General features: G+C 37.1%; 1 protein-coding gene across 1 annotated transcript in view; it reads right to left on the reverse strand.

Moving 5' to 3' along the window:
• Positions 1–1,180: 1,180 nt before the first annotated feature.
• LOC135198803 (uncharacterized) overlaps positions 1,181–18,211 on the reverse strand; it is a 371,227-nt gene continuing 354,196 nt past the window's right edge. The window contains exons 2-12 of the mRNA XM_064226761.1: positions 15,749–16,513; positions 15,076–15,389; positions 14,350–14,623; positions 13,887–14,072; positions 12,231–12,398; positions 11,048–11,157; positions 10,226–10,376; positions 9,606–9,830; positions 8,952–9,123; positions 7,374–7,477; positions 1,181–3,225 (exon numbers count right to left, since the gene is read on the reverse strand). Coding sequence (XP_064082831.1) covers positions 1,708–3,225; positions 7,374–7,477; positions 8,952–9,123; positions 9,606–9,830; positions 10,226–10,376; positions 11,048–11,157; positions 12,231–12,398; positions 13,887–14,072; positions 14,350–14,623; positions 15,076–15,389; positions 15,749–16,513 — 3,987 coding nt within the window. The 3' untranslated portion in view covers positions 1,181–1,707. The remainder of the gene's footprint in view (positions 3,226–7,373; positions 7,478–8,951; positions 9,124–9,605; positions 9,831–10,225; positions 10,377–11,047; positions 11,158–12,230; positions 12,399–13,886; positions 14,073–14,349; positions 14,624–15,075; positions 15,390–15,748; positions 16,514–18,211) is intronic.

The raw sequence follows: 18,211 nt of genomic DNA on the forward strand, positions 1-18,211 counted from the left end.
TTTATATCCTGCAGTTATTTGTTTGTCTGTTTTTGTCAGTGGACAATTATCACTGAGAATATGCTATGAAGAGAGTTTATTCTAGATTATTCATGACCTTTAAGCAAGTTTGATTAATAATTCATCCATACCTCTCATTATATCTGCTCTTTTATCATTATTTGCACTTCAGAAATTCCCATGTATAACCCTTTTAGAGTTTGCAATGAATGGAACATTTAAGGGTAATTGGTTAAAACATTCATTGTTGGGGGTGACTTAATCCCTTATTGATGAAACTAGTTGAAATACTCGTCTTACCGGATGAATGAAATAAACCGTTTTAAAAACTATAATATTGTATATTAAAAATTGTGTTGTCGTTATTTTTTTTAAATTAGAATAGATTCTTGTTTCTTGTTGTTGCCTCTCCCAAAGAATTGAGCGTTCACTTAATTATTCCAGAAACAAACGGTTTGGCTTCATTGATGAAAGCTAAAAGCTCTTTTGAAGAGTATAGACACCCAACCTCACGCAGATGATTTACACTTACACACACACACACACACACAGACACAGACATCCATGCTTTTTTTTCTAACAGTATAGTATTAAAAAGAAGCTGAATATGAAGCGAGAAGGAAAGCTACATTGTAATGAATGGCAGTGTCGGTCATGGGCACATTATGACTTAGCGCATTTTGTACATAGTACATATTAGTATGAAGTCATTACAACTTACATATATCAAATATCAAATAACCTATTTACATATTCTACAAAGATGGCAGTTTCAAGCATAACCTTTGCAGTAATGAAAGCTTTCAGGAGCATGAAATCCGCATTGGGCTGCAAAAATTACCTTTAGTGTGATTTCAGCCTTCAGAAAATTGGCACTTGTACGTATCATTCTGTCTTTGCTTGTGCGAAAGACTTTCTTCCTCATGATTGCTGCAATGATTTGGACTTTCTTCCTCATGATTGCTGCAGAGATTTGGACTTTCTTCCTCATGATTGCTGCAGAGATTTGGACTTTCTTCCTCATGATTGCTGCAGTGATTTGGACTTTCTTCCTCATGATTGCTGCAGTGATTTGGACTTTCTTCCTCATGATTGCTGCAGTGATTTGGACTTTCTTCCTCATGATTGCTGCAGAGATTTGGACTTTCTTCCTCTGATTGCTTTGCAGTTGATTTGGACTTTCTTCCTCATGATTGCTGCAGTGATTTGGACTTTCTTCCTCATGATTGCTGCAGAGATTTGGACTTTCTTCCTCATGATTGCTGCAGAGATTTGGACTTTCTTTCTCATGACTGTTGCAGTGATTTGTAATCTTATTTCCTGGTTCAAACGCAAAAATCGAAAACAATTACTGCTTGCATGACGCAAAACATTTTTCAGATTTGTCATTATTACCAACATTTAGTTGCGCCCGGTTCTTAATTTGCTGAATGGCAATCCTGAAACTGAAGAAATGATTGAATTATCATTTAGATTTCGTGTATATGCTTGGATCGAGGATGTGCTAGAGGCCTTTACTTTTTAACTATCATTCTTTCCTCGAAAGTATTGGCAGTTAAATCTTATCTGTAAAAATAGCTTATATGTTGATTGAAATTATATCTTTTGGTTGATGTTTATATGAGATAGACGTCCTTGAAATGTTTAAGTCACCAATGAGCTAAGGATGAAATTAACTTTGATAGTTAACTATTCTGCAGAACGCGTTTAATCGTATATGCTTGTGCCATTTTCTCGCACCTGGATGTTTTCTTTTTGCTTTAACGACGTGATGGATGCTCCCTTTTCGAGATCAGCGTCTTCTTTTATGTTGTTGTCCCAGTTTTCATTTACGATACCATCCTCTGCATGTACTGGTGACATCGCTGTAGAGTTATTTTGACTTGGAGAAGCTTCAGTGAATTCAGTTGAGCCCAGGGTGGATGGACCGTCTAGTAGTTCTGCGGGTAAAGAGGTAGTTGTGTTTGGCACCTCTGATGCCGAATCAGAAGATAATCTTTCTTGCTCTGGTACCGTTTTGTTCACGGGCCTCAATGAACTTTCTTCTGTTTGTCTGTGTAATTTATGATGATGCTGGTGACGTATTTTATGGTGGTGCCCTGATATAGCCGAAGTTTCGTTGCTATGTTTTAAAACTTGGTCTTGAGGCTCGTTTTCGATGCTCCCAATACTTGTATTCATTATTTTGTACGAGTCGTTATGTACTGAGGTACCATTTGATGATTCACTTTTGGGTTTATCTGGGTCACCATCTTCATCGATGTCTTTTTCGTTTTTGAGTCTCTCCCACAACCTCAACGGAGGCTTGTTCTTGCGGAAGCTGTCATCGATATGGAAGTCCATCTGGAATTTCTCGATGGTTTTTTGGGCTTCTTGTAGAATTTTTCTCAGCTTCTTTATTCCCTCGTCGTCATCATCGTAGAATTTCTCGTTCGCTGCCCCCTTTCCTGACACTGACGTTGTCTGTCCATCTTTCGAAAATAGAAGGTTCATTCCTCCGCAGGTACTCACTCCTCCTTGAGACTCGTAAGTACCATCATTTTGTCTGCTTTCCGAGCCCCTGAGTTCTCCTCGTCTCCTCTTGAGCACGGCACCTCTACTATCCGTTGCATTACTGTCCAGTTCTCCATTTTTCGGTTGGTCATCATAGAGAGTCGCCATTACTGAGGAAGCGTTTGTCAGTCCGTCACTTTTTGAATATGCGTCAGTTAGATTGACGACGTAAGAACCTTTGACACTTCTCTCTGTTGTCGTTTTGACGTCGTCGTCGTTTATAGCCTTGATTTCCTGAAGTGAGGAGCCCTCGCTCCGTGTCGTCTTGCTGTGGTGGCTGAAATCGATCTGCTCCGGTCGTCCGTCTCCAAAGATATCGGCGATCCTGTTATTCTGCTCCTCTAGGACGTCGTACTTCTCCGTCAGTTTCCAGCTGTCCTCCGGCAGTTGCTTCTCCTCCTGCTCGTCTTCCGCCGTCACCCGAACCAATTGTTCTCCTCCTCCTCCTCTGCTGGAAGTCTCATTGCCACTGGTGGTGGTGTTGACGGAGACGATGGTGTTATCGGCGGCGTTGTCTTTCTTGCTAAGGTTGATGCTTTCCCTAAGACTACTGTGTTTGCTATTTACAGATTTGACTACCGTCTTTTCCAACTGAGGTTTTTGGGGACTAGAATGTGACGTAGATGAGGCTGGCCCAGTGCTATAAACAGTCTCGTCTAACTGGTACGTTACCTGTGAAAAGGACTGTATAATTAGTTTCGTATCTATTTTTTGCGTTGATCAGATTATTCATTCATATTTCAGCTTACATTTATCATTGGTTTAACTAATGCAGTTCAAATTTATTTAACGGAATATACTGTATGCGATAGTCATACCATGCTGAGTTACACAAATTTTAAATATCATTTATAATTATAATGCACTTTTTCTAATTCAAGCTCTACAAATTGGTTATTGAGCTAGCCTTAAAGCCGCATACAGAAGAAGTTTACCCTGCTGAAATTTTATCAAAAATTTATGTTATTCTATTTATATTTTAGCATAAAAGGTTAATTTATTACAAGTAATATTTTATTATAAGGTGAAACTTTTTATCTCAGGTTTAAATGTTTTCTTTTATTTTAAGCTTTTTTGATGATTTTTTTATATCAGTAGGCAAGATAAATACATTTTAAATCAATTGTCTTAACATGATAATTGGTAATCTAATGCAAAACCTTGTTGGAAACAGAACATAGCATCATTGTCAATTTATATGCAGATATTTAATGAATTTATGGCTTGAGTTACATTTGAACAAGACGTATCTCCTTTCATGCGTCCAAACATGCAATAGTAAGGGGTATTATCGATAAGGCAATCTTAAAATATGGAAAACAGACATGCATCCGGTCACAAGTATGTGTCCCCATGCCAGACCTATTATTGTAGCCCTGGAAAACTGGAGAATGATCAGAACCTTTTGCTGAATTGCTGTCGCGGTTTCTAATTTCCACGTCATCAGATGCTTGACAGGTTATTTTAGTGCAAATTGCGCGTCTTGGAACGAGAAACTGGCAGAGTACGTGTAAATTAAATCACCACTCAAGTTATGAAACCAATCATACCATTTTGAGGTTTTAAGTTGTACTTTGCCTGACTCCTTGAGCAGAGGTTCTTAACCTTTTGATGACTCCCAACCCCCAATGAACTGCCCAATATTATTCCATACTCCCCTTTGCTTAGTCCACTGAAGTCCTATTTGTTGACAATATAACTTAATTGAATTAGTTTAATACATACTTTAGATTCGAATAGCTATGAATAGAACATACACGAAAATCAAAAGCGTTTATAGTTTTATATAGTTATTTATTTACAAAATGTACCCATGCATACATTGACACATTAAAACCAAATATATACAAATATTCAGAGATCAAGTCCCATACTCCCTAATGTGGTTCTCATACCCCCAAGGGGTATGGATACCCGCTTTTAAGAACCCCTGTCCTAGAGGTTGATGGCCAATAGGAACATTTCTCCGACCAACGGTGCTTTTCAGTAAGAGATAGTCCATTTGTAAATCTGATTTTGTAAAGTAAATTTATTTGAGTCTTTTTTGATCTTATAATACGCATCGGCAATTGGGCATTGAGAAACTAGAAACCACTCGTCAAAACCGCAAGAAGTTCCACATTCATATTAAGTTTGTCATATGTTTGCTATACTTTCCACAGTACAGTATTTACAGGTAGGTATGTACAGTATAATAATATATAAGAATGACTTTGATTAGTACCATCAGCTGGATCCTTCACAGCCATATTAGGAAAAACTATCTCCAGATGGATTCCCTTGTCATCCCAGAAAACCATCGTGATTCTAAAAAAAATAAAGGAAGAGAATGAATAAGTCCGGTCAATATGGTTTGTTCCTTTGTTTGTATACACACCCACACCCACACATACATATATATATATATATATATATATATATATATATATATATATATATATATAAATATCTACATATATACATATTTGGGTATATATATAAAGTATATTTGTGTGTGCATACGTACATGTATGCTTATGAATTTGTATATGTAAATATTGATAATTACTCTTTATATACACAGGTCACAAAGTTAATGTAAATCCAACAATATATTGTTTTTGTTGTTCTCAAGATAAACAAAATCTGTCATAGGATTAATTAATTCACACAAAACATTTCGATGCAGTCAGTAGGGTTGTAGCTCTTCCATGATATATTACTGTGTTTGAGAAAGGCAGAATATAAAGCAATTGATTCCTTCATTTTTTGTGATCTTACTTTTTTTAAGAATGATTTTAAAAGTCTTTATTGGCATCTTTTATAGAAATTGTCCATGAAATTCCCATTTTTGGGTTTCATTAAATTATCCTTAACATGGAGTTAATTGCCTTTATATTCTGTTAAAAATAAAAAACAGTAAAATAAAAAAAGTTAATATTCTTTTCTAGTTGTGTGATTTAAACTCTCGAGGAACAAGTAATACAGGAACTTTAAACAGAACTCTTGGTCGCCTAGACATTAGATTAGAACAGGAAACTGATGAGATTCAGAAAGATATAGTTTCATTCAGCCGTTCAATAGCTGCGCCCGTTGAGGAGTCGTTGAATTTACACATAACCATGCACCAACTACCTCGTTTTGGCCTTTTATAAATAGCTAGATAAACCTCTGTCCTATTCTTCCCAAATGCTTTTCTTTCATTACTACCCAAAGCAATTCCATCTTTCCACTTACAGAGCTTCCTTATGAAGCGCCATAGCTGATGCTGGCTTATTCCTTATTGGTTCACTCAGCTTTTAGTATTTTGGCTTTTAAATTTTTTTTTCATATATATGTACTCGTATCCAGTGGACTTACTTGATTTTTGAAAGAGGTAAATCCGTTAGGGTAGATTCCTTTCTTATAGAATTGTTTATTATACCATCTTACTTTCCTCCACCAAACTCCTGTGTGAGGTATTGTATTTTTTTGCTTTCATTGTGACAAGATGTTTAGGTATTTGTGTTTCAGTTTAATATCTGAAACCTCCTTGAACAATGAGTTCACTCAGTAATGTAATTTATTATCTTTCCTTTAGTTTGAGATTCTACTTGTAAACATTAATTTTGTTTGCTTATTGTACATGTACACACGCACGCACACGCACACACACACACACACACACACACACACACACATATATATATATATATATATATATATATATATATATAGATAGAATATAAATATATAAATATATATATATATATATATATATAAAATAGTCTTGGTAAGGCTGTAACTTCTACATTGTTATATAGCTTGCAAATCGGTTGTGTTTTTATGTTCTCTGGCATGTCAACAACAAAAATAAGTGATGTTATTATATGCAAATTCTGTAATTATTCCAATGTTTATGATTAGCATAAATTTTGACATCGAATTTTAAAGCTTAGGGCCGTGATTAAAAAAGTTTTTCGTAGACATGATGTAGGGCGAGGTATATATTGGAATTATTTCGCGCACTGAAAGAAAGAATTTCTTTAAGATTATCCTCAGTTCATTTTCGGTGTGTATTCAAGGGCATGTTCATTGAGGTATATTTTGAAAATTATGTTTATAAATGCCTGGATATGAACGCGCATGACATCGTATATGTTTCTGCATACATGACTATGCTTAAAAAATCACTGTAGATGCACGTGACTTCATAAATAAGCGAATACCACAGGAAAATAATAGTCAGAAATCCAAGCGCTCTCGTCTTTACTCAGACATCGTCAAGGAGTTAATGACAATATCTGAGTAAAGACGAAAGCGCTTGGATTTCTGACTATTATTTTCCTGTGGTATTCGCTTATACATGAATATGTGTACAATTAAGCCTTTTCATTATATATTCTGAGCTTTGTGTATTGATGCAGCTATGCAAAGTATTAGATATATTTTCAACTTTTCCTCTGCACGTATGCTAACATTCACACGCTTCGTGTACCCCGTGCCTGTGTTATGTAAATGTCAGTTATTAATGAATTGCAGTTTAAGTCATTCCTTCTTAACCCATTCGATAGTTATGCTACCTCGATCCATTAAATCAATGCTCTCTCGATCCTTTAAATCAAAAGAAGTCTGGAATCATATGTGTGACATATAACCGCTCGATCCGACCTCAGTCAATCTCAGTATTCCTGGAATCGAGTCCAATTCCCCCATTTTCGAACCTTTGGACTTTTCTGCCAAAGGGTTACGTGTTCCTCGAGGCGACAAGATTTGTTATAGATTTGTAAATATCCTCTCTAAATGTTTTCTCTAAACGTGAGTGTTTGGGCATGGCGTGCATAGGTACACTTCAAACACACATTGGGTGGTGGGTGGGCAGCGTGGGCAGGAGACGATTGGTACACCAGGGATCCGTCTGGAAGCCTCGACACCAGGTAACCGTCTGTGTCCTCGTGCACCGTCACTGGAACACACAGACAGACACATCCCGCTATTGCTTAAGTGACAGACAGGCCCCAAAATCTCTATTTAATCTGCTCTATTTGCTAGAAGGGGAGGGGATAAAAAAATAGAAAAAAAAGTTGTACGTCCAAGGAGAGGAAAAAATGTACCTTTGTTTTTCTTAGTATTACCATTATAATTGTTAAAGTTGTGCGACCTGCCTTTCCTTTGACGCGAACTTTGTGTTGTGCATTGCAGCTCCCTTTTGAAAATATTAACGCCGGTAATAGATTTATACCATTCGTATTCGGTTAAAAGAGAAATTTTATACCGTAAACTGCGTCGAAGTTGCCATAAATTAAGTTTCCTGTACATTAGTGAAACGAAAATATAAAACTATAAGAAGACCAAGAAATATATCGTATGTCAAACTTTATACTTTCCATATTTTGTAATAATGTTCTTTTTTAGGCGGCGGTCCAATTAACCTACATCATACTACAGTGGAAGAACGTGCTCTGAAATCCCTGGGTTCATTTATGTTTACGTAAAGGTCATTGGATTCATTTCTTACATAACTCATCTGTACATTAGTTACCTTGGCAAAGAAATCATTTATATTAAATGTAGTGCCCTTTTTTTTATTTGTGCTGTTATTTTATATATACATATCTCACAGTCAAGTTATGAAAGCGTTTTTGACTTAGCGGTACCGACACCCGAGTTGAGATCAGTGACAATGGGAATTGAGGAGAACATTATTTAAATGAATTTTTATACGGATGAAATTAGAGGAGATTATATTATTTATGGAAATTGTATTTTGGGAACAGGTATACCGTGCTCCTTATCGGTTTTACGTATTTTATTATTGAATGGAAATTTATTTCTATGAGGTCAAAAGAAGTCCTTGCAAACTGGTCATTTTGCAGATAACAGTTCGGTAGCTCTCAGGTATACTTATTTATTAAAAGACCCAAAAATTAAAGTGCGAAAGCTTATTTATTAATCCATAATAACGGCAGGGCATTACCTTTGTCATCGTTCGTTTATGTTTATTTATATTTTACTTATGAGGCTGTAGGGAGGACTCATCTGAAATAAGTGAAGTAGTGGGTAAGCATAGATATTAAGGAATGCATGTTGAGAGAAGCGCTGGAAGATTAAATTGGGGATCAATGAATTTTTATGGGGTGAAAACGAATCAAAAATCTTTCAAAAGATCTCGAGAGAAAGGAAATCAAAACTTCTGTCCTCTTCACAAGCTGATGCTGAAATAGGTATCACTGAAATGAAATACCTTACTTGTTACTGTTGTGACATAACAGTTAAATAAACAAAATAAATCAAGAAACAGTTAAATAATAAACAAAATAAATCAAGAAAACCATAGTCCCATAAATCAATACCATTTAATACAAGAATCAAAAGAGGCCAGTGGCGATGAAATTGCGATGCTCATTGATGGTTACGTTAAATGGCTCAAGTGTCCTCACGTGTTGTGTACTGGAGATCCTCGTTCAGGAACCTGTGGAGATCCTCGTCTCGCCTTCGCAGCTCCGAAGACATGAGCATTGCCCAGTCAGTAATGGCTGAACACTGGTTGTCCAAGGCGTCTTGTCTCTTCCGGACAAATCGCTGGAAATCCATCCTCTGCTCCTCCAACACCTGCAAAAAGGGAAGGCCCTACAGTTTGCATGTGGTCGTAGACGTCCTGGGAAACTTCTTATCAAATTCTTGCCTCATGTAATTATTGTTAAGCTTAAAGCTCCTGAGCTGCAGTTTGCTTGTAGGAGCTGCTGGTACGTAGCCTCAGACCATATCTTTGTAACCTCCGAACAATCACTGTTAGCTTTAGTGATATTGGCTTCAGATATATATACTACGGTCAGGTCCAAAAGAACAGACTATGGTTTTAATGTTGGTTGAATTTTATTTACTAGGTGCCGGGAAACTTTATAAAGCAAAAGCAAAATAATATCATGATAAGAATTAAGTCTAATTTAAGTGCAATAGACTAGAGACTAAAGCTGATTTTATGGACAATTTCTTTCAACTTTTATCACGTATTCTCATTGCCCAAAGGAGAATACGAAACTCCAAAGCCGCCATTACCTTAGTTAATGTTTTTGGCAGTTTGTTCTACTTACTTGTTCATGGGTTTCAGCGGCGTTGCGCAGGTCAGAGAGGAAGTTCTGGGCATGGTGGGTATGACTACGCAGGCTGTTCGTGAGCCTGTCAGACTCCTCTCTTAGCTCGGCTTCCTGGTTATGGTAGAGCTCATTCCAGGCGGCTACAGCCGAACCCACATACACCCGCGTGTCCAGCTCTGCTTCTTCTATCTGACTGACTGAGGCGTGGTTGGACACTAGTGCCTGGATGGATGATAGTAATTATTTTTTTTCTACAAACCCACCCTTGCAGAAATTATGCCAGTGAAGTAGTGTTAATATTTCATTCAAGTTGTATTGCTGTGCAGCTCTCTCAGCCAAGAACTCTTCATTTACATGTTTTATTCGTTATGTACTCGGGTACATTGAGTATGCTAATAAAGGCCAGCTTAAAAGGATGGCCAATTTCTGAATATGCCCAAAATATGACGTAAGGTCATCATTGTGGAATCAGTTCTAACCAGTAATAAATCTCTGGAAGGGCGTGAGCAGTCCAAATTAGATATATAATATTTGAGTGTGGATAAGGGGAGTATTCATGCATTCGATTTCACAACTTAGCAGAATATTTCTGTCTCAATTACTCATCGCTCACTAACCTGACTGATACCACTTTCTACCTTGTCGCTTATCTGATTTGTCTCCATCTTGAATGTCTTTCGAAAATCCTGCTCTTTCTCCTTGGCGGCCAGGATGCGATGTCTTAGACCTTCCGATAAATTGTCGACCGCTGCTTCGGTTTTGTTCAGACTGCAAATAACCACAGAAACAATAGTATAATATAGTATAGTATAGCACCCAGCTGATACAATTTCCAAACTGTCAGCTTTTGCACACTTTGACAGTTGGAATCTTCGTCCTAATAAAACTGGTAAATAAAGGCTAGAATTAATAATAGGTATTAACATCCAGTGATTTTATGTGACACCAATATAGTCGATATAGACGTGGCTACAGTATTTTAATAATATTTTTCTTTCTTTACAGGGTTATTTTCAAGAATACTTGAAGCAACAGGTACAGTAAAAATTTCGTATTTATTAGCCTATTTGAAAGTGCTCTTATTCTAGCATTCATCTGCTCATTATAGTTATTCATTCTTTATTTTATTTATCAATTTTATATCACAGCAATGTTAAATTCCTTCGAAATTAAATTTGTTGCATTGTTTGTGATGTCTTGGTCATTGCGGAAGGACGTTGCATTGGTGTTTTAACATTGAAAATTAATATTATTTTTTTATAATTAAATATGTAGTTTCCTTAAAATAATTCTTTACATTTATTTATAGCTGTCGTGCTAAGGGTCAAAGAGAGAGAGAGAGAGAGAGAGAGAGAGAGAGAGAGAGAGAGAGAGAGAGAGAGAGAGAGAGAGAGAGAGAGAGAGAGAGAGAGAGAGAGAGAGAGAGAGAGAGATTATACCTGTTGAAGACATCATTGTGAGTGTTGTTGCTGACAGAGACGAAATTCTGGCTTTGGAGTCTTATGAGAACTAATTCCTTGACAACGTTGTTCATTCGGGTTTGTAGTTCCTATAACAAAAGAAAAATCAGCCGTCAACATAACAGATCAAGTTAGAGGGCATTGTGGCTATTGTAATTACATATTATATCTGTAATATAAGCAGCCGAATACCTTTAAGTATGTTGGCGTCCTCCATGTGTTATAAAAGTTAGATGAGGTGACAAAAACTTTTTATAAACATTGAAAAAACTGTAAGTTTGAATCCTAGGTAAACCAATCGAGCAACGGATACAGATAAGGACAGTGACAGTATTTCTAATAGATATCCATAGAATATCATTTTCTATAAATCTTGGAAGTGAAAAAAAAGAAAACGGTGAAGTATAGCATATACTATTATATTGCCACTAAGTCTTGTCCATCATTCTTAAAGTTTCACACTGGAATGATGCAGTTGTATATTTTTAAATAAATACTAGAAGATATTATTTTTATGGTAATAAATCTTGACAGTTCCTCATATGACATATTTTTCTATACAAAGTAAATTTCTATTTGTGAGATTGATTTGTAATAAGTTAAAGAATAAATTGATTGAAGCGCACAAATAACGAACAATAAATTTTTGAGGGAAACCCAGTCGGTCGCAAGAGACCGCTCACATTCGACACATATATAATTATTGTAATTGATATTGCTTAACAGAACTTTTGCGAGGGAAGCTAACTATGCTACAGCAAACTTCACGTATTGTCATTCATTCTAAAATATGTGATTTGGCATAAAAACTTCCTTTGTAAGTTTTAAGTATTTATGTTAGACAAGGTTTCCAGGGAAGTTCGGCTGAATAATAATGTTCTAACGTTAATAGATATAGAAATGGCCATGAAATGAACGAGAGAGCCACATAATTTATAGTGTGGAACAGGAATTAAAGGGAAACCAATTGGTAGTAACGACTCACTGTGATAAAATTATCATTTTCTTTGGTGATTTCTTGTCTGCTATTGACTCATTTCTCAATCATGAGGCTTTCTTAACAATATCTGAATAGGATGGTGAATTCACATCACAAATTGTCTTGAATCGAAACATTTCATAAAGCGGAGAGCAACACATCATAAAGTTTTTATTCACTCACCCTAATGAAAGATTCGGTGTTGATGTGGAGGTGGTTTGAGTGGTCTTTCGTCCTCATGACTAAGTTTGTGTGTTTGGAGGCAAACATTTCGACGTCTTCCAAGACTTTCTGGAAGTTGTCAGCCTGCTGCGTCGCGTAGGTCAGGTAGATGTCTTGCAGCATCTCAACCTGCAATATTTTACGTGTATATAGAAAGGACGCGGAGTCGAAAGATCTTGCAGAAACTCCGTTGTTTATCTTTCCTTCGTGGCTTATACCTTTATTTATGGATTTATCACGTTCCAAACTATCGTGATTCAGGTATACATACACACACACACTTATATATATATGTATATATATAATATATATATATATATATATAATATATATATATATATATATATTATATTAATCCTATATATATATATATATGTGTGTGTGTGTGTGTGTGTGTGATAATAAATACAATCATATGCATATATATACGTATATATATATATATATATATATATATATATATATATATATATATATATATATAAATTCAAGATACTGTAATGGAAGCAAAGAAACACTGGAACATAAAGACAAGAGAAAACCTGGCTAAACAGGAGAAGAATAAAATAAGAACAATACATCAGTTACATTGTTACAGTGTCACTTTTAAATTCGAGTATTGGAAAGACATGTAAAGCGGGGGCAAAACAGACAAAAATATCATTATAAATACTGGAGGTCCGAACCAGGTTGTCTTTTAAGGACATACTGAGCTTACTTTCCCCGTCCAATATTCCCAAGCCACCTTCGTCGCATTCTTACATTTGTATGGGGCAAAGCCGGTGAAAGAAAAGTAAAGGCAGGAGCAATGGTTTAATGCAAACATAAGTATAGTAAAATATATGTATATATATATATATATATTCATATATATATATATATATATATATATGTGTGTGTGTGTGTGTGTGTGTGTGTGTGTGTGTGTGTGTGTGTGTAACTGAATCACGAAAGTTTGGAACGTGATAAATGCATAAATAATGGTATAAGCCACGAAGGAAAGATAAATATTGGAGTAGCTACAAGATCTTTCGACTCACGTCCTTTACTTACCAGACGTTTGAATGTGGTCAATTGCCGCCCTGCATTATCCTTTAATTGTCTTGTCCCTGTGTCTGAGCAGTTGGACTTAATCTTTTTATAAACCTCTTAAATTGTACCCATGTTCATGCTTGTTTAGGATGATTACTCATTCTCCAGGTGTGTTGGATTCTAGGTACTAATCTCCTTATAATCCCTATCTGTCACTTATACAACCCTTCCTTGTATCTCAGTTTCTCATGTATGTCAGTCGGTCTGCTAAGTAAAGGACGTGAGTCGAAAGATCTTGTAGCTACTCCAACGTTTATTTTCCTTTGTGGCTTATACCTTTATTTATACACATACAAACAAGCGAAGTCTGTGGGAAAATAATGAAAAGTATAGTTCAGGAAGAATGGTGCTTCATAACGGACTAAAGGTGAAAAGTCAGGAAGAATAATAATACCGTTGACTTCTGGAAAAAAAAAAAAAAAAAAAACTGGGATACCTGTTACATCCACACTGTATCTCAACACGAAATATTGCTATTACCCTGAAAGACAAGAGGATGTTGTTAAATTTTAAGAATCCTCTGACCTTAGTGATGAGTTCGACGCCCATGGAAGTCGCCGCTGACGCTTGGTCGGAGAGCAGTGTCGCTATTGCCGCAGCAGCTGGCAGAAAGGTTTCTTTGTGGTAGCCCTGAATCGCTCTGATCTGCGAATCCCTTATAGCCTGCGTGACGGCTATACTCTTCTCGATGTTTGCTTGGCTAGAATACAACTGCAAAAGAATGAGGTATATCAGTCCAGTAAGTAGTGCCAAGAAACCCAGTTGCATAGGGCGTATTCTCAAAGGTTTGCTTGTGATTTTTTTGGTATTTCTGATTCGATTCTTTAGTCTATGTTAATCCGAGCAATAGCGTCATTTATTCTTCCAATTAGCTAGTTTTCTACTTAACTGTGAGCCGTTTATCGTTATACATTTCGAAATAAACTTTACATATTTAATCTTTATAGTAACATTATTATGGTGTTCTGTGTTACACCGAGTCACTGACCTGTGAGGAGGCCACCTTTTCAAGTTCGTTAATCTGCATCGTCGACGTCCTGACTAGAGCTGCTATCTGATCGGAGAGAGCCCCTAATTCCTGGCCCCTCTTTTCTAGCCGCCCTCCAAGGTTGTCTCTGAGTTCCTTGCAAAAGGCCGCTTGCGTGTCCGTGAACTGCATCAAAGCTTCGTCCATCCTCGAGATCTTCTGGTTGAACCCTCGCCGGAAGTCGGTACTCATTCGGTGGTTCTGGCGGGCTCGGTGGTTCTCAGCTTTGGCATCGCTGCGTGGACGCGTTTGCCATTAATGTAGGTAATGAACTGATTTCGAGATCGTAAAAATACCTGATAGGATATTGATCCTTTCAGACAAATAGTAAAGATGTCGACGCAAATTGTTTCGAAAGGTTTACTGACATTTGACTGATTATAGAATTAGGCCTAAAGACTTTCAGCTGCTTAATAGAGAAAATTTGTACAACTGAAATGATATTCATGGTAATCTTTTTTTCACGTGGTTCTTAGAATGTATTTGATCGCTTATAGGAACGTTAAACAAAACGTAGGAAGACTAGAAATCAGCCGGTTAAAAAGACTGTAAAATGCTTTTCAAACAGGGGGAATAGATGCTAAGAATATAGGTCAGGTCTCAGGAAATAAAGCAAAAACATTAGCTCTCAGGAAATCAAATAAAACATTGAACTGCATGTACTTACCAAGTGCCTGCAATATTTACCTTTCCGAGAACCACGAAGTGACATCCGCCTGCACAGGATTGTTGGTATTCTCTTCTTCCTCCGTGGTCGTTGTGGATGGCTCGGTTGTAGTTGTGGTGTTGTTATTCTGAAGAGCTTTGATTCGCCGACGCTTTTCTCTCCTCTGTGCTCTTTGACGGCTCCGCAGTTGCCTCTCTCGCTTGCGATGGTCCCTCCAGGCCGTACCTCCGCCGCATGTGGCCCTGGTTCTCTGAGGTGGCGTAAGGCATGACCTGCACGCCTTCACCCGCGCCCTTAAGTCCCTCAGTTGACGTTCCAGTAAAGCGACGTATTCCTTTCATGGGAATTAGAGAGTAAAGAAAGTTTAGGTGAGAGAGCCACTTATGACCTACTTCGCATGCGTGAAATTCATTTAATCTTAAAGTGCTCTGATAAGAAAAAAAAATTGAACGGAACTTCCATTTTTGATTATTATTATCATTCAAAACAATACCTGTGGTTAATAGGAAAATAACTTTATGGGGATTACATCTATTCTTATGGTATTTTACTGTATGCTTCCGTGTAGAGATACGTAGTTGTTTGTACCCACTTAGGTAGCGTAAATAATCAATAAAAAATATCACAAGGGTTTTTGGTAGTATTGGATATTTATGAACATTGGTGTATGTACATTTTTTTTTATGCACGTACCTGATCGGCAGCAGCTGTATCAGCTGCATGTGGGGCATCGTCGGACATAACTCGGTCGAGACTTCGAGGTGGTCGGGTAGGAACCCAGCCTCTCCCTCTAGATGTCGACTCTCCAAGGAAACCACTGGGTCCTCTAGATTGAGTCTGTTCCTTTGCGGATCTAAAGGAACCCCAAGAGGGCCCTCTGGTCGGTCCTTTTTCTGTTGGCTTAATAAGGGATCCTTCTTGTGAAATTGGAAACGTTGGGTTTGCTGAAGGTGCAGAGGGAGAAGGAATGGGCGTTAGTGTGTTCCTGCTCGCAGGAATAGAAGTTGTCGTGGGAGGGTCCTGAGAAGGACGTTCTGTGGATGAAAGCGTTGAAGGATTCTCAGTGGCAGACGCTCCTGTCGTTGTTGGTTGGCTTGAAGTAGAAGAAGGTAGAGTAGTTGTAGAGGAGAAGGATATCGAACTTGGGGGCGCTGTCGGAAAGTCAGTCAAGGGTGCATCAGTGGTCGTTTCTTCTGAAGAAGTACCGGCAGTAGTCACCGGAGGCGAAATATCTGTAGCGGGTGATGCGGTTCCTTTAGTAGAACGGGCAGTGATTGAAGGGGGCGTAGGAGCGGCTGTGGTGGCGACTAGAGGTTGTGGTGCTTGGGGCATTGGAGGTGGGAGGCCTGTGGTCGGAGGAAAGTCTAGGTCGAAGTCGAACGACAGAGGTAGGTCAGTTGAGCCCAGCTGGCAGAAGAGCAGATCCCGTCGTAGCGAAGATACTTCTGCCCAGTAGTCCTGTGGAGCAAGAAGAAATATAATGTTATGGTAACTTGAGGTTTTAATAATTAAATCTTGGGAATATATATATATATCATATATATATATATATATATATATATATATTATATAACATATATACATATATATACTCATACACATATGTGTGTGTATGTATGCAATACGTGCTATGTACACACACGTACACACTTTGAAGACATGTCACCTTTACAAAAAAAAAAAAATTAGAATTCCAGTTTCCACAAGCGCGCGCACACACACACACACACACACACACACACACACACACACACACACATATATATATATATATATATATATATATATATATATATATATATATCTTATATATATATATAACTACGGGAAAAAGAAAAGACTGGGTGCAGGTCTTGATTAGTTTCGGCTGTATTTGTAAGCAAGTGGCTAACTACTGATCTTTTATATTTCCGTGGGGTTATGAGATATGCATAATGAACGTGTCTGACTGATTATATTAATATATATATATATATATATATATATATATATACATACATATATACACATACATGTATGTATGTATGTATATACATATATAAAATGCGCGTAAAAATTTGACAAACTTGCTTCATCTTTCGTAAAGGAAGTGGAAGTATTTTTTTTGTAAACTGAAAGGGATAAAAGGGAGATATTACCGTAAGTCGTATCTTCAAAGTTAGAATGTTGTTGTTTAGTTTGTGTAAAACTTTACGAAAGATATTACCAGAAAAATCCAAACATTTGCATAAATTTCAAGAATAATCAGGAAATTGACGAGAATGTGATGTTTACCGTGTCTTGCGTCTATCTTTTATTCCTTTTCCTACTTTATAGGTAAAATTTTTTCTATCTGTAAAGTAATCTGCATATATTTTCATTAAGTTTGTATTTCACAGTAAAGCCATGAGTGGCTTTGGCAGACAGTTACAGTGTTATTTTCGTTCGAAATCACGTGTCAGTTTAAAAATATAGAGGAAAATGAAACTAAAAATTTTCCTAGGTTTCTCTCTCTCTCTCTCTCTCTCTCTCTCTCTCTCTCTCTCTCTTTATGTGACATAACTTTAAAATGTGGTAAATAGTTATATACGCGTATGTGAACGGCTTTGTAATTTTGGAAGACTGTAATAATACCGGTCATTTGCTTGTTGATATCTGGTATAGCATATTAAAATTATTGTTTAGAAATTCATCATTAATCCATTTCTTCAACAATTTAAATCTTAGCTAGAGCTAAAATTTAATGCTTCCACAAGTAGTAGTACGCAGTAGTCGTCGCTACAGACAACAGTATCTAGTTAACTTTAGCCTTAGTTTAAGGTTTATGGGTTTTTCTTATATGGAACCTCACTAATGGAGACTACCCTTGAATATCCCTGCGTATTTACGTAATGGAATGACGAGTTGATCCCTATGACTCCCCCCCCGGCCCCCCCCCCCCCCCACCCCCCCCCGTCCCTTTCGCATAAAAAAGATATGACTCACAAAAGGTTCTTGCTATTACACCTTCCTTAATGAAAAAGTATGGCGTTGAGCCCTAAACACCGGGAATTTTGCATAAGGCAAACGTGATAATGATAGTACGAGGAGCACCTCTGTTGATATACCAGCCCCTTAAAGAGAAGTTACCAGTCTCACTTGGCTTAAATAACCCGGCTGTATTTACATAAATTGTTT

This window comes from Macrobrachium nipponense, chromosome 22 (genome assembly GCF_015104395.2).
Source record: "Macrobrachium nipponense isolate FS-2020 chromosome 22, ASM1510439v2, whole genome shotgun sequence".
NCBI classification, from domain to species: Eukaryota; Metazoa; Arthropoda; class Malacostraca; order Decapoda; family Palaemonidae; genus Macrobrachium; species Macrobrachium nipponense.